The sequence below is a fragment of the Bufo gargarizans genome, chromosome 5 (genome assembly GCF_014858855.1).
Source record: "Bufo gargarizans isolate SCDJY-AF-19 chromosome 5, ASM1485885v1, whole genome shotgun sequence".
NCBI classification, from domain to species: Eukaryota; Metazoa; Chordata; class Amphibia; order Anura; family Bufonidae; genus Bufo; species Bufo gargarizans.
This window is the reverse complement of record NC_058084.1, coordinates 352,112,282-352,125,290: the sequence shown is the minus strand read 5'-3', so window position 1 is coordinate 352,125,290 and position 13,009 is coordinate 352,112,282. Positions and strand designations below refer to the sequence as shown.

General features: G+C 41.6%; 1 protein-coding gene across 1 annotated transcript in view; it reads right to left on the bottom strand.

The window, feature by feature from the left end:
• Positions 1-13,009, bottom strand: part of MBOAT1 (membrane bound O-acyltransferase domain containing 1) — a 62,650-nt gene that overhangs the window by 13,947 nt on the left and 35,694 nt on the right. The window contains exons 6-8 of the mRNA XM_044294194.1: positions 5,842-5,896; positions 4,571-4,748; positions 372-564 (exon numbers count right to left, since the gene is read on the bottom strand). Coding sequence (XP_044150129.1) covers positions 372-564; positions 4,571-4,748; positions 5,842-5,896 — 426 coding nt within the window. The remainder of the gene's footprint in view (positions 1-371; positions 565-4,570; positions 4,749-5,841; positions 5,897-13,009) is intronic.

Genomic DNA, 13,009 nt, shown 5'->3' with positions numbered 1-13,009 from the left:
CATTCTATTCCTTTATTATTCCTGCTAGAAGTTCTGAACAAATTACTAGCAGTTTGCAATTTACGTTCAGGTGCATGTTACCAGTTGGGGGTGGGAGGAAGATGTCTCTGCACAGGCTGACACTATCCAATCATTTCCGCCAGTCTGTCCAGGGACACATTCCCAACTGGTAACACCCATCTGGTCCTTCAGCGCAAATGGCTAGCAATTCATTTATTAATTCTAAGCAATAAAAATAGAGGAATGGCACAATATAGAGTTATATAAAACTGGTCTAGAATTGTTATTACATAGAGAAAGCAATCAGTTACTAAAACGGACCTGAAAAATTACAAGTAGGATTGACACTGAAAACCCAATAGGTAACTTACCCAACGTCCAAGCAAAGTAATATTTAGGTTTACACGCCATTGTTGCAATATAGAGATAAATGAGTTTCCAAAGCAAAGGAGATTCATCAATAAACTTATCCTCCAACATATGTAAGAGTGGAAAAGCTTTGGATACGGTTAGGAAGAGAATAAGCGAAACCACACAAATTAGGAGTTTGGTTATCACCGCTTTCTGAAGAAAAAAAAAACAAAACAATTAGGTCAATGCTTTACAGGGTGGAATCTATGGATACTGTATGGGAACTGCTGCTAAGGCTGCTATTATTTTATATAAGCACTAATATATGGTATCTCGGCAATGATGAGTTCACTCTATGGTACTATTATTGGTAAAGCTGTCTTTTGTGAGCAGTGCAGTATTATGTGGGAAATATATGTCTAAGGCCTCATGCACACGACAGTTTTTTTTCACGGCCCGCAAAAACGGGGTCCGTGGGTCCGTGATCCGTGACCGTTTTTCCGTCCGTGGGTCTTCCTTGATTTTTGGAGGATCCACGGACATGAAAAAAAAGTCATTTTGGTGTCCGCCTGGCCGTGCGGAGCCAAACGGATCCGTCCTGAATTACAATGCAAGTCAATGGGGACGGATCCGTTTGATGTTGACACAATATGGTGCCATTTCAAACGGATCCGTCCCCATTGACTTTCAATGTAAAGTCTGGAGTTCTGTTATACCATCGGATTGGAGTTTTCTCCAATCCGATGGTATATTTTAACTTGTAGCGTCCCCATCACCATGGGAACGCCTCTATGTTAGAATATACTGTCGGATATGAGCTACATCGTGAAACTCATTTCCGACAGTATATTCTAACACAGAGGCGTTCCCATGGTGATGGAGACGCTTCAGGTTAGAATATACAAAAAAAACTGTGTACATGACTGCCCCCTGCTGCCTGGCAGGTGCTGCCAGGCAGCAGGGGGCAGACCCCCCCCCCCTGTTTTTAACTCATTGGTGGCCAGTGGGCCCCCCCTCCCCTGTTGTTAACTCGTTGGTGGCCAGTGTGCGCACCCCCCTCCCTCCCTCCCTCTATTGTTTTAATACATTGGGGCCAGTGTGCGCGCGCCCCCCAACCCCCCCTCCCTCCCTCTATTGTTTTAATACATTGGGGCCATTGTGCGCGTGCCCCCCCAACCCCCCCTCCCTCCCTCTATTGTTTTAATACATTGGGGCCAGTGTGCGCACCCCCCCAACCCCCCCCCTCCCTCCCCCCATTGTAATCATCATCGGTGGCAGCGGAGTAGAAGATTTTCATACTTACCTGGCTGCTGGCTGCTGCGATGTCTGCGTCCGGCCGGGAGCTCCTCCTACTGGTAAGTGACAGCAATGCGCCGCACAGACCTGTCACTTACCAGTAGGAGGAGCTCCCGGCCGGACGCAGACATCGCAGCAGCCAGCAGCCAGGTAAGTATGAAAATCTTCTACTCCGCTGCCACCGATGATCGGGGGGGGGGGGGCTGGGGAGGGGGGGGGGGGTGCGCACACTGGCCCCAATGTATTAAAACAATAGAGGGAGGGAGGGGGGGTTGGGGGGGCGCGCGCACACTGGCCCCAATGTATTAAAACAATAGAGGGAGGGAGGGGGGGTTGGGGGGCGCGCGCACACTGGCCCCAATGTATTAAAACAATAGAGGGAGGGAGGGAGGGGGGTGCGCACACTGGCCACCAACGAGTTAACAACAGGGGAGGGGGGGGGCCGCACAATGATATTCAAACTGGGGAGGGGGGGGTCTGCCCCCTGCTGCCTGGCAGCCCTGATCTCTTACAGGGGGATATGATGGGGTTAATTGTACTATCATATTCCCCTGTAAGAGATCGGGTGCTGCCAGGCAGCAGGGGGCAGTCTTGTACACAGTTTGTATTGTATTCTAACTAGAAGCGTCCCATCACCATGGGAACGCCTCTGTGTTAGAATATACTGTCGGATCTGAGTTTTCACGAAGTGAAAACTCAGCTCTGAAAAAGCTTTTATGCAGACGGATCTTCGGATCCGTCTGTATGAAACTAAAACCTACGGCCACGGATCACGGACACGGATGCCAATCTTGTGTGCATCCGTGTTCTTTCACGGACCCATTGACTTGAATGGGCCCGTGAACCGTTGGCCGTGAAAAAAATAGGACAGGTCATATTTTTTTCACGGCCAGGAAACACGGCTCACGGATGCGGCTGCCAAACGGTGCATTTTCCGATTTTTCCACGGACCCATTGAAAGTCAATGGGTCCGTGAAAAAAAACGGAAAACGGCACAACGGCCACGGATGCACACAACGGTCGTGTGCATGAGGCCTAACAATAATAGTTCCATATAAAACTGTATTGGATGTGTGACTTGTGGATTCATACAGTGTGGCTACGCCAGACCCAAAAAATACACACTGCAGTGGTCCCTCAAGTTATGATATTAATTGGTTCCAGGACAACCATTATATGTTGAACCCATTGTAACTTGAGTAATTGGTTCAAAAGCACTAAAATTGCATCTAAAATAAGAGAAAATGAAGATTTAAGAAAAATAAGCAGATATCTAAGGCAGATAAAACAAGTCCTTACATATAACATTCAGGAATAGCTTCTAACTAGCAACCAATAGTTATTTTACCAGAGAATTGGCCTTGATTAGTTGGATATGAGTCTGAGCCATTGTATGTTTGCAGCAGACCAGACCCCAGGGGAAGTAAGTGAGTGCACGGTGGGCTGATGGGGATAGTAGTCGTACTCACGGTTTTGCAGCTCCCTGGGTGCAGTGATGAGGAAGACAGCACTAAATCCTCAGGGGCACTCGCAATTGCAGGGTACACCAGCCAGATAGAAGTTGAGGTGCCCTTGATGGTAATGGGTATGCTTAGTGTGCTTTGGTGGCTGGGCCCCTGTGTTCATGATGCCAGCACCGTGAAGTGCAATCAGGAGATGATGTGGAATAAGGGGACCAAGTTTCTCAACAAACTTCCAGTACTTTACTGAAGCTGATCCGAAGGTCATCAATGTAAGCAAAAGTCATTTACAGCAAGTCAGCTTTTACAGCGATTCAGATAAGTTCCCAGAAGTTGCATAAGGGGCAGTTTTCTATGACAATCAATCTTTCTCCCTTGTTTCTCCAGGCTGGAAGGATGTACTATCTCTGCTGTACTGTATAATCATATACTTCTGTATCCTCTCTAGGAATACTATATTCTGACAGATGGCATTTCTGTCCTTGGTTATGGTGGGCAGCTTGTAGCTTAGGCTACTTTCACACTGGTGTTTTGCCTTTCCCTTTTGTGAGATCCGTTCAGGGCTCTCACAAGTGGTCCAAAACGGTCCAATCAGTTTTGCCCTAATCCATTCTGAATGGAAAAGGATCCGCTCAAAATGCATCAGTTTGCCTCCGTTCCGTCTCCCTTCCGTTCTGACACACAATGTAAGTCAATGGGGACGGATCCGTTTTCTATGACACAATCTGGAACAATAGAAAACGGATCCGTCCTCCATTGACTTTTAATGGTGTTCAAGAATGGATGCAGACGGTTGTATCATCTGAACGGATCTGTTTGTGCAGATCCATGACGGATCTGCACCAAATGTGAGTGTGAAAGTAGCCTTAGAATATCTCCGCCTAATGCAAAGGAGACTAGAGCCAGATAAAACCAGTTACCTTCCTTTGCCAATATTCTCACTCCCTCCGAGTTGCCTGGTTCTTCTGTAATCTTTCTCTTTTATGGGCTGGTACATTGTAACTAACTTTGGAGTTTTTGTAACTCTCCAAGATGGCTGCTGAGGTGTAGCTTTGTCCTCAGACATCACACACACACTGACCACCTTCTCCTCTGTACTGTGTGCAGGGCGGAGTCAGCCCTGGGGGGCTTCTTAGAACCTCCCCCTCCCTATGCAACTTTATTGGAACTCATGTACAAGCACAATTTACATGAAACACAATCACAGCATTAAGCAGTGTGTTTCAGGACACTGCATGTTGAGTCTAGTTTCAGCTTACGATGGGTCAGAAAAGACCATTGTATCTTGAGGGACCACTGCATTTATGGTTTAGTGCTGGCAATTACCTATACGTCTCATGGTTTATATTTCAAAAAGGTAACAGAATGTAACAGAAACAAAGTTGCCAGTTAATAATACTTTCATATTTTTATATAAAAAAATAAAATAAAATCAAGAACCCTGTATAAAATACAATGCCTACATTAGGAGTAGGATCTGGAAATGTGGTGTCTTCTTTTCTTTTTTCTATAAGTAACTCTGATTGTATATGTCGTCCTTCAATAAATCCAATGTACTCATTGAAACTGCTACATGGCCCAGCCAAGATACTCATGAAATTCAGGTGGTAACTAATATACTCTAGAAACGTTGGTTTACCCCTGCAAATAAAATCATACCATAGTCAAAGTCATAGCAGTTTTGTTTGAGTTTGTATAGTCGTCATTTTTAGTACATTGTGAATGCTGTGATGTCAATACCCCGAAAACCTTGGCGGAATTCTGTTGTTTTTTTTTTTTCACAGAAATAATTTTTTCCCCGTTTTCTAATACAAGACATGGCAAATTAAATGGCGGCATTAAAAAAATGCATCTTGTCCTGCAAAAAATAAGCCCTCATATAGCTATGTGAACTGAAAAATAAAAAATATATGGCTACTGGAACGTGGGGAGGAAAAATTCTAAATGGAAAAATGGAAATAGGCCTGGTCTTTAAAAAAGGACCTTTCATCACTCCTGGCATGCCAGTTTTAATAGCTTCATGTATTCAGAATGTAATAACAATTTTGGAGCATCTATTCTTATGACTCTATGTTGTACCATTCCTTTATTATTTCTACTAGAAATTATGAATGAATTGCTATTAGCCTTCAGTAAGGGTACAGAGGGGTGGTAACCAGTTGGGGGGCTGTACCTGCACAGACTCACTCTATCCAATCAGTGCTGCCATTTTCAGACTTTGCAGGGACACAACCCCAACTTGTTACAATTCATTCATTCATAACTTCTAGTAGAAATAAAAAGGAATGGCACAACATAGAGTTATAAGACTAGACGCTCCAGAATTGTTATTACATGGGGAGTGCATATAGCTATTAAAATAGGAATGTCAGGAGCGGTGAAAGGTCCTCTTTAAAGGGTTAATACTTGTTAATATTCCATACTTTGCCCAAAGAGTACTCATCTTTCTATATATTATTATTGCATAGGCAAAGTATATAAAAGGCTGAAATAACAGAGATTTCATAGTTTGCCTAAATAGTTTAGACATTCTATAGAATCCCAAGGCATTTTATACATTGTGTGTGTATGTGTATATATATATATCTCCATTATTATCACACCATGTTATTCCAGCTCGTGTTTGAGTGTTAGTATTTTCCCTGTCTCTATCAGACGTACAATATTCATTTTAAAAACTTCCTTGGATTACTTAGATTTTACGAATATTGTAAAAGACACAGGAAACTCTTACTTTATGGAATCTTTTAACTGTTGCTTGCTGAGCATGCCTGGATTTTTGCACATTCCTACAAAGAATACAAGAAGATAAATAAGAAAACGTGTTTTATCAAAATAAGTGCTTGGCCATTTTCTAACTTAGCTGTAAATGCTCCAGATTTCGTCCATCCTGAAGCATAATATGTGCCAATCCTAACAGTTTCCCAAAATATATTTCCTGCATTTTCAAGGGTCCCTCTGTTGACAGACAACACATTCATAGCATTCCACTGGTAAAACCTGCTTCTCACTTCTCACCATGTTATCCCAAAGCTTCACTGAAAAGGCCACATTGTCAAAATTATATATTTGACTTATTTCTATTATATAGCATGAGCATAATCATTTATATGGAGCTGAAACTCCACTAATGAATACGTGTAGACTTAAACTCCACCACACTTCTAAATACTTATTTTCAGATATTTTGTTGAGGATAATGCTCAACAGAAGATATGCAGGTGAAAATTTTTGGCTGCTAATTATTCGAACTTCATCAGACCATTTGCCTACAAAGAATAAATGTTGGTTCACACATATAAGATATCCTATAGTACATGATAATCTTTTTCTAACAAAGCTAGAACCAGCCCTGTACCTCACATGGGTCCAGAGATGTCCCCATCCATTGCTCTGCTATATATCAAGCTGGCAGAACAAAGGGAATGGCCCAGATTTCTCATTAGGTCAAGTCAGAATAATGGAGTGAAAAAGTCGCAAATTTTTGCGCAATCACTAAAGCTGCGCAAAAATTTGCGACTTTTTTCTGCTCTGCACTATGCTCGCTAGTTTTCTGAAAGCGGGCGTGTTTTCTTATGTAAATGAATCTCTAGACAGATTTACTATTGGGACTATTTAAAAAGTCGCAAAAAAGTCACAAAAAAATGCGCAATTTCACTCCAGTGAGGACCATGCTCGTCTTATGAGACTTTTTAATAGAACATGCGACTTTTTCGTAAAGACATGCGACTTTTTCGTAAAGATGTGCGACTTTTGTAAAGCTGCTTACTGACGTATAAACTGCTACCGTCAAACCACATTTATTACAGTCTTAAAGGGCCGATCATAAATCTGACTTGGCTAAAACTGACTTTAGCCATTTGTGAAAGTGGCGTGAGCTGTCAGAGTCATGATAAATGTGGCCCAATGTCTTTTCTGCTGAAGTTCAGGGGGTGTGTTCCTTCTGTTACAGCTCTCTATCTATCACAGCTCAGGAGGAAGTTAAAGGATGAAACTGGGCATGTGCGGCCATCTCAGTGAGCAGGTCAAAGAAATAAGAAAACATCAGATGTTTAGTCCATGGATAGTTTTTTGGCAATATGCAGTCAAAAGAAAACATATGCCTCAACTATATGGGAAAAATGTGGCGTGAACCTAGCTAAACGTAAACAAGCCTTAAAGGGTTTATCTAGGATACCTGATCAAAGGAGGTCCAAAACCTCGGGGCTCTGCCGATCAGCTGCTCCAAAGTATGCATTGGAACTACATAGCTCTGTCCATTGTGTACTGAACAGAGATGCTTACTTAACCGCTGCTTCCATTCACTTCAGGAGTAGAGCTGCAATAGCCAGCCTCCTGAGGATCGGCCATCAATATAAAAATTATGAACAATCCCTTTAAACATACCAAGCATACAAACAACTTCACCGTTAAATCCCGGTAATAGTCATTTAGCAATGTCTTCATTTACTACTGCAGTCACAAGTGAAAAGGATATAGGTCTGAACTACTTTCACAACTTCCCATATGACCGTGACTCAGTAACAGATACTCAGTTTGGAGTTTGCATAGTGACAACTGCTTTTAAAAGGCGTACTCCAGCCAGTGTGTGTATGTGTGTGTTTTCTGAACGTCTTATCGCAAAATAAAAACCCTTAAGGACGAAGCCTATTTTCGCTTTAAAGGGGTTGTGCAGGCAATATATATTGATTATCTCTGCAAGGGGAAAAATGCACATTGTAATGAAGAGGAGGCAGTGCTCGCATGTAGCTTATTTATTTTTTTTAAACTTTTTGAATACACTTAACAGTCCTACAAGGGGACTACAACATGGAATCTTTTGATTGCTTCTAAAATACAATGCATTATCCCTATAGTGCATTGCATTTTAATGTCTGTGCTATACTGACATTGACCAGCAACCTGCTGGGGAACACTCAAGGCAGGCTTGGGGCCTACACCAGGTCCCAGCCTGATTATACACACATCGGCACCCCACAATTGCATTTGTGGGGTGCCGATGGGATACAGAGGGAGTCCACGGCTTGTGAGGGGTTAAACTGCCTGGATCAGCAGGAGGGTGGATCTCATGTGAGAGCCGAGCCCCCCAGTCCAGAGTGAAAAGGTGGCGGCCCAGCCTAAGGCCATAAAAAGGCGTGATCAGTAAGGGGTAAAAACTGCACCCTAATGTATTCAAAATGACGTTTATGAAGTTTGTTAACCCTTTAGGTATTTCACAGGAAATAATGCAAAATGGAAGTGAAATTTAAAAGTTTTATCAAACTGGTATAAAGTAGAACTGGATTAGTTTGCCTTAGCAACCAATCATATTCCACATTTCATTTTCCAAAGGAGCTGTGAAAAGTGAAATATGATTGGTTGCTATGGGCAACTAAGCCAGTTCGATAAATCTCCCCCAGCAAGTCATAAAATAGAACTAATAATCCAAATGTATTACTCTGATTCTGCAGTTTTTATAAATATCCAATATGTGGCCCTAGAGTGCCACTTATTTCAAATACCGTCTCAGTACTGAAGTATCACCTTGAACATTTGGGGGTCTCCATTTTTTAGGACGTTTTTCAGGCACCATTTCAGGCTGCAGATGCCTTGAGGTCCTAAATCAAACACCCATAAAAGGTCCCATTTCGGACACTACACCTCTGAAGAAATTAACATATTGGTGCAGTGAGCATTTTGAACCCACAGGTGTCTCATAGGACGCATTCATGACCGTGGTAAAAATGAGTAAAAAAAATATAATTTTTATTCATAACACATACCAAATTTCCACATTTCAATTTCTCTACTTTTATGATAGATAGTAATACCTCAAAAAATAGTTATTACTTTACATTTCCCATATGTCTACTTCATGTTTGGATCATTTTGAAAATTACATTTTATTTTTTGGGGACGTTAGAAGCAAATCGTGAAATTTTTCTGAAAATTTCCAAAACCCACTTTTTAAAGAGGACCTTTCACTTGTAAAAACAATGTGAACTAAGTATGCTGACATGTAGAGCGGCGCCTCGGGGATATCACTGCACTTACTATTATCCCCGGGCGCCGCTCCGTTCTCCCGTTATGCCCTCCGGTACCGTTGCTCTGTAAGTTATAGTAGGCGGTGTCTGCCCTTGTCCTGTGGGCGTCTCCTTCTCCTAGGCTGCAGCGCTGGCCAATCGCAGCGCACAGCTCACAGCCTGGGAGTTTTTTTTCTCCCAGGCTGTGAGCTGTGCGCTGCGATTGGCCAGCGCTGCAGCCTAGGAGAAGGAGACGCCCACAGGACAAGGGCAAACACCGCCTACTATAACTTACAGAGCAAAAGGTACCAGAGGGCATAGTGGGAGAATGGAGCGGCGCCTGGGGATAATAGTAAGTGCAGTGAGATCCCCGGGCGCCGCTCTACATGTCAGCATACTTAGTTCACATTGTTTTTACAAGTGAAAAGTTCTCTTTAAGGAGCAGTTCTGGTCTGAAGTCACTTTGTGAGGCTTACATAATAGAAACCACCCAAAAATGACCCCATTTTAGAAACTACACCCCTCAAGGTATACAAAACTGATTTTACAAACTTTGTTAACCCTTTAGGTGTTTCACAAGAATTAATGGAAAATGGAGGTGAAATTTCTGAATTTCACTTTTTTGGCAGATTTCACATTTTAATCCATTTTTTCCAGTAGCAAAGCAAGGGTTAACAGCCAAAAACTCAATATTTATTACCCTGATTCTACAGTTTACAGAAACACCCCACATGTGATCGTAAACTGCTGTACAGGCACACATCAGGGCGCAGTAGGAAAGGAACGCCATATGGTTTTTGGAAGGCAAATTTAGCTGAACTGGTTTTTAGATGCCATGTCCCATTTAAAGCCCCCCTGATGCACCCTACAGTAGAAACTAAAAAAAGTGACCACATTTTGGAAACTACAGGATATGGTGACAGTTTTATTGGTACTATTTTGGAGTACATATGATTTTTAATTGCTCTATATTATGTTTTTTGTGAGGCAAGGTAACCAAAGCGTTTACCTGAGGGATTAGGTCATGTGATAATTTTGTAGAGCTGGTTGTTACGGACATGGCGATACCTAATATGTATACTTTAATTTTTTTCACTTTAGCACAATAGCAGTTTTGAAACAAAAAATAATCATATTTTAGTGTCTCCATTGTCTGAGATTGATAGCTTTTTTAATTTTTTGACTGATTCTTTTAGGTAGGGTCTAATTTTTTGCGGGATGAGGTGACGGTCTGATTGGTACTATTTTGGGGGGCATACGCCTTTTTGATCACTTGCTGTTGCAATTTTTGTGATGTAATGTGACAAAAATGGCTTTTTTTTTACACAATTTTTTATATTTTTTCTACGGTGTTCACCTGATATTTTTATAGAGCTGATTGCTACGGACGTGGCGATACCTAATATGTATATATTTTTTTTATGTATTTCACTTTAGCTCAATAATAGCAGTTTTGAAACAAAAAAAATGATGTTTTAGTGTCTCCATGTTCTGAGAGCTATAGTTTTTTTATTTTTTGGGCGATTGTCTTAGGTAGTGGCTCAGTTTTTGCGGGATGAGGTGACGGTTTTATTAATACCATTTTGTGGGACATATGCCTTTTTGATCGCTTGGTGTTGCACTTTTTGTGATGTAAGGTGACAAAAATAGCTTCTTTTTTTTTTTACACCGTTTGTTTTTTATGGTGTTTATCGGACAGGGTGGATCATGTGATATATTTATAGAGCCGGTCATTACGGACGCCGCAATACCTAATATGTGTGGGTTTTGTAGTTTTTTTTCTGTTTTTTATTATAAAATAAGGGGAAAGGGGCTTTTTTTTCTTTTTTACTTAATTAATTTTATTACTTTATTAATTTTATTAAAAACACTTCTTCACTTTCTTTACTTTATTTATGATGTTCACTTTTGGGGGTCTGATCTCCTTTGCAATGCATTACAATACATCTGTATTGTAATACATTGCCTGTTAGTGTATGACACTGAGTCATACACTAACAGGTTGCACGGGAGACTCAACCTGAGGCTGGATCTCCTTGGCACCCATAGAAGGCAGTTCCCGATGCCATGCAAGGCATTGGGCAGCCTCTGCACTGCATCGGGCTGCCTTGTGTCGCATCGGATCCCCGCCACAGCAGTGCGGGGACTCGATGCGATCACTCACTCGACACAAACCCCTTCTATGTCGCGGTCAGCGCGGACCGCGGCATAGAGGGGTTAATCTGCCAGCATCGGCTTTTACAGCGATGCCGGCGAATACAGAAGGGGCCCGGCTACCACGGACTGCTGGGCCCCTGCAGTGATCGCACCGCTCCGGTGCCCGCGCGATCACTATGATGTACTATTACGTCAAATTGTGGGAACGCAGTGGTTCCCATGACGTAGTAGTACGTCATAGGTCGGGAAGGGGTTAAAAAGGGCAGGCCAGAGAAGAGCAATACTCCATATGTGGTCATAACCTGCTGTGTGGGCACACAGCAGGACTCAGAAGGGAAGGAAAGTCATTTGTCTTTTGAAGCGCAGATTGTACTGGAATGGGTTTGGATGCCATGTCGAACGTGCAACACCTCTGGAGTACCAGTATAGTGGAAACCCCAATAAATAACCCCATTTTTTAAACTATACTTCCCAGAAAGATATAATTCTAGTGATATCAGATTTCTTTAGTTTTTTCCTGTTTTATTACTTTTGCATCATAAAATCACTTTATTAAAAATAAGTATTTCGCATCGCCATATACTACCATCCATAACATTTTTATTTTTCCATCAACGTAGCTGTACAAGGGCTTGATTTTGGTGGGACAGGCTGTTGTTTGAATTGGTACTATTTCGGGATACATATGATTTTTTGATCACTTTTTATGTCATTTTTTGGGAAGTGAGGTGGGCAAAAATTGCAATTCTGTGTTTTATTATTTTTTATGGGCTCACATGTGGTATATATAAACTATTCTTAGTGTCGATACGAATAAGGAAATACCAAATTCATATAGGTTTATTTCATGTTTTACTACTTTTGTATTATAAAATCAATTTTTTATTAAAAATAATTTTTTCTTTGAATTGACACAATACTAAACTTTTTTTTTTGTCAGTTGTGTAAAGGCTTTTTTTGCAGGATGGGCTATAGTTTTTACTGGTACCATTTTGGGGTGACAAAAATCGAGGTGACACAAACAGCAATTCCATCTTTTTTTATTTATTTTTAACAGCGTTCATCGCATGGGATAAGTAATAAGATCCTTTTTTTTACTTTCAATTTTTATTTTATTTTACTTATTTTTAAGTTTCACATGGGGACTTGAACATACAGTTGTCCGATCATTGGTACAATATACTGCAATAGTCATCTAACTCTTCTGTCTACCGCAGTTGCTATTGACTGTGGCATCTGAGGGGTTATATGGCTGGGATCAGAGTTATCTACGATCCAGGCCACTGCAGGACACCAGGCAGGAGTCTGTTACGTAACACAGCTGCTGTGCATGGAGCTGGTTCAGCTTGTGAGCCTGCTTCATACAGTCCTCTTGCACCATGGACGTACAGTTATGTCCAGGCGTGCAAAAGGGTTAATGCAATATGGTTATGAAAAAAACTTTGTATGTTACAAAAAAAATAAAAAAATCTGTCATGTTTCCCAAGTCTGTATAATTTTGGCTCATTTAAAATGTTTCTTGCTCGTATGATTGAACGGGTTGTTGAAGACAGTACATATTGATGACCTATCCACAGCAGAGGTCATCAATATCTGATTGGTCAGGGTCTGACTCATTGCACCCCCACGGATACAAGATGTTTAAAGGGGGCTGAGATGCCACCAATGAAAAGAAGTGCTGGAGCCCCTTCCAACAGCTAATTGGTGGGGGTGCTGGGAGTTGGATCCCCAAAAATCAGATAT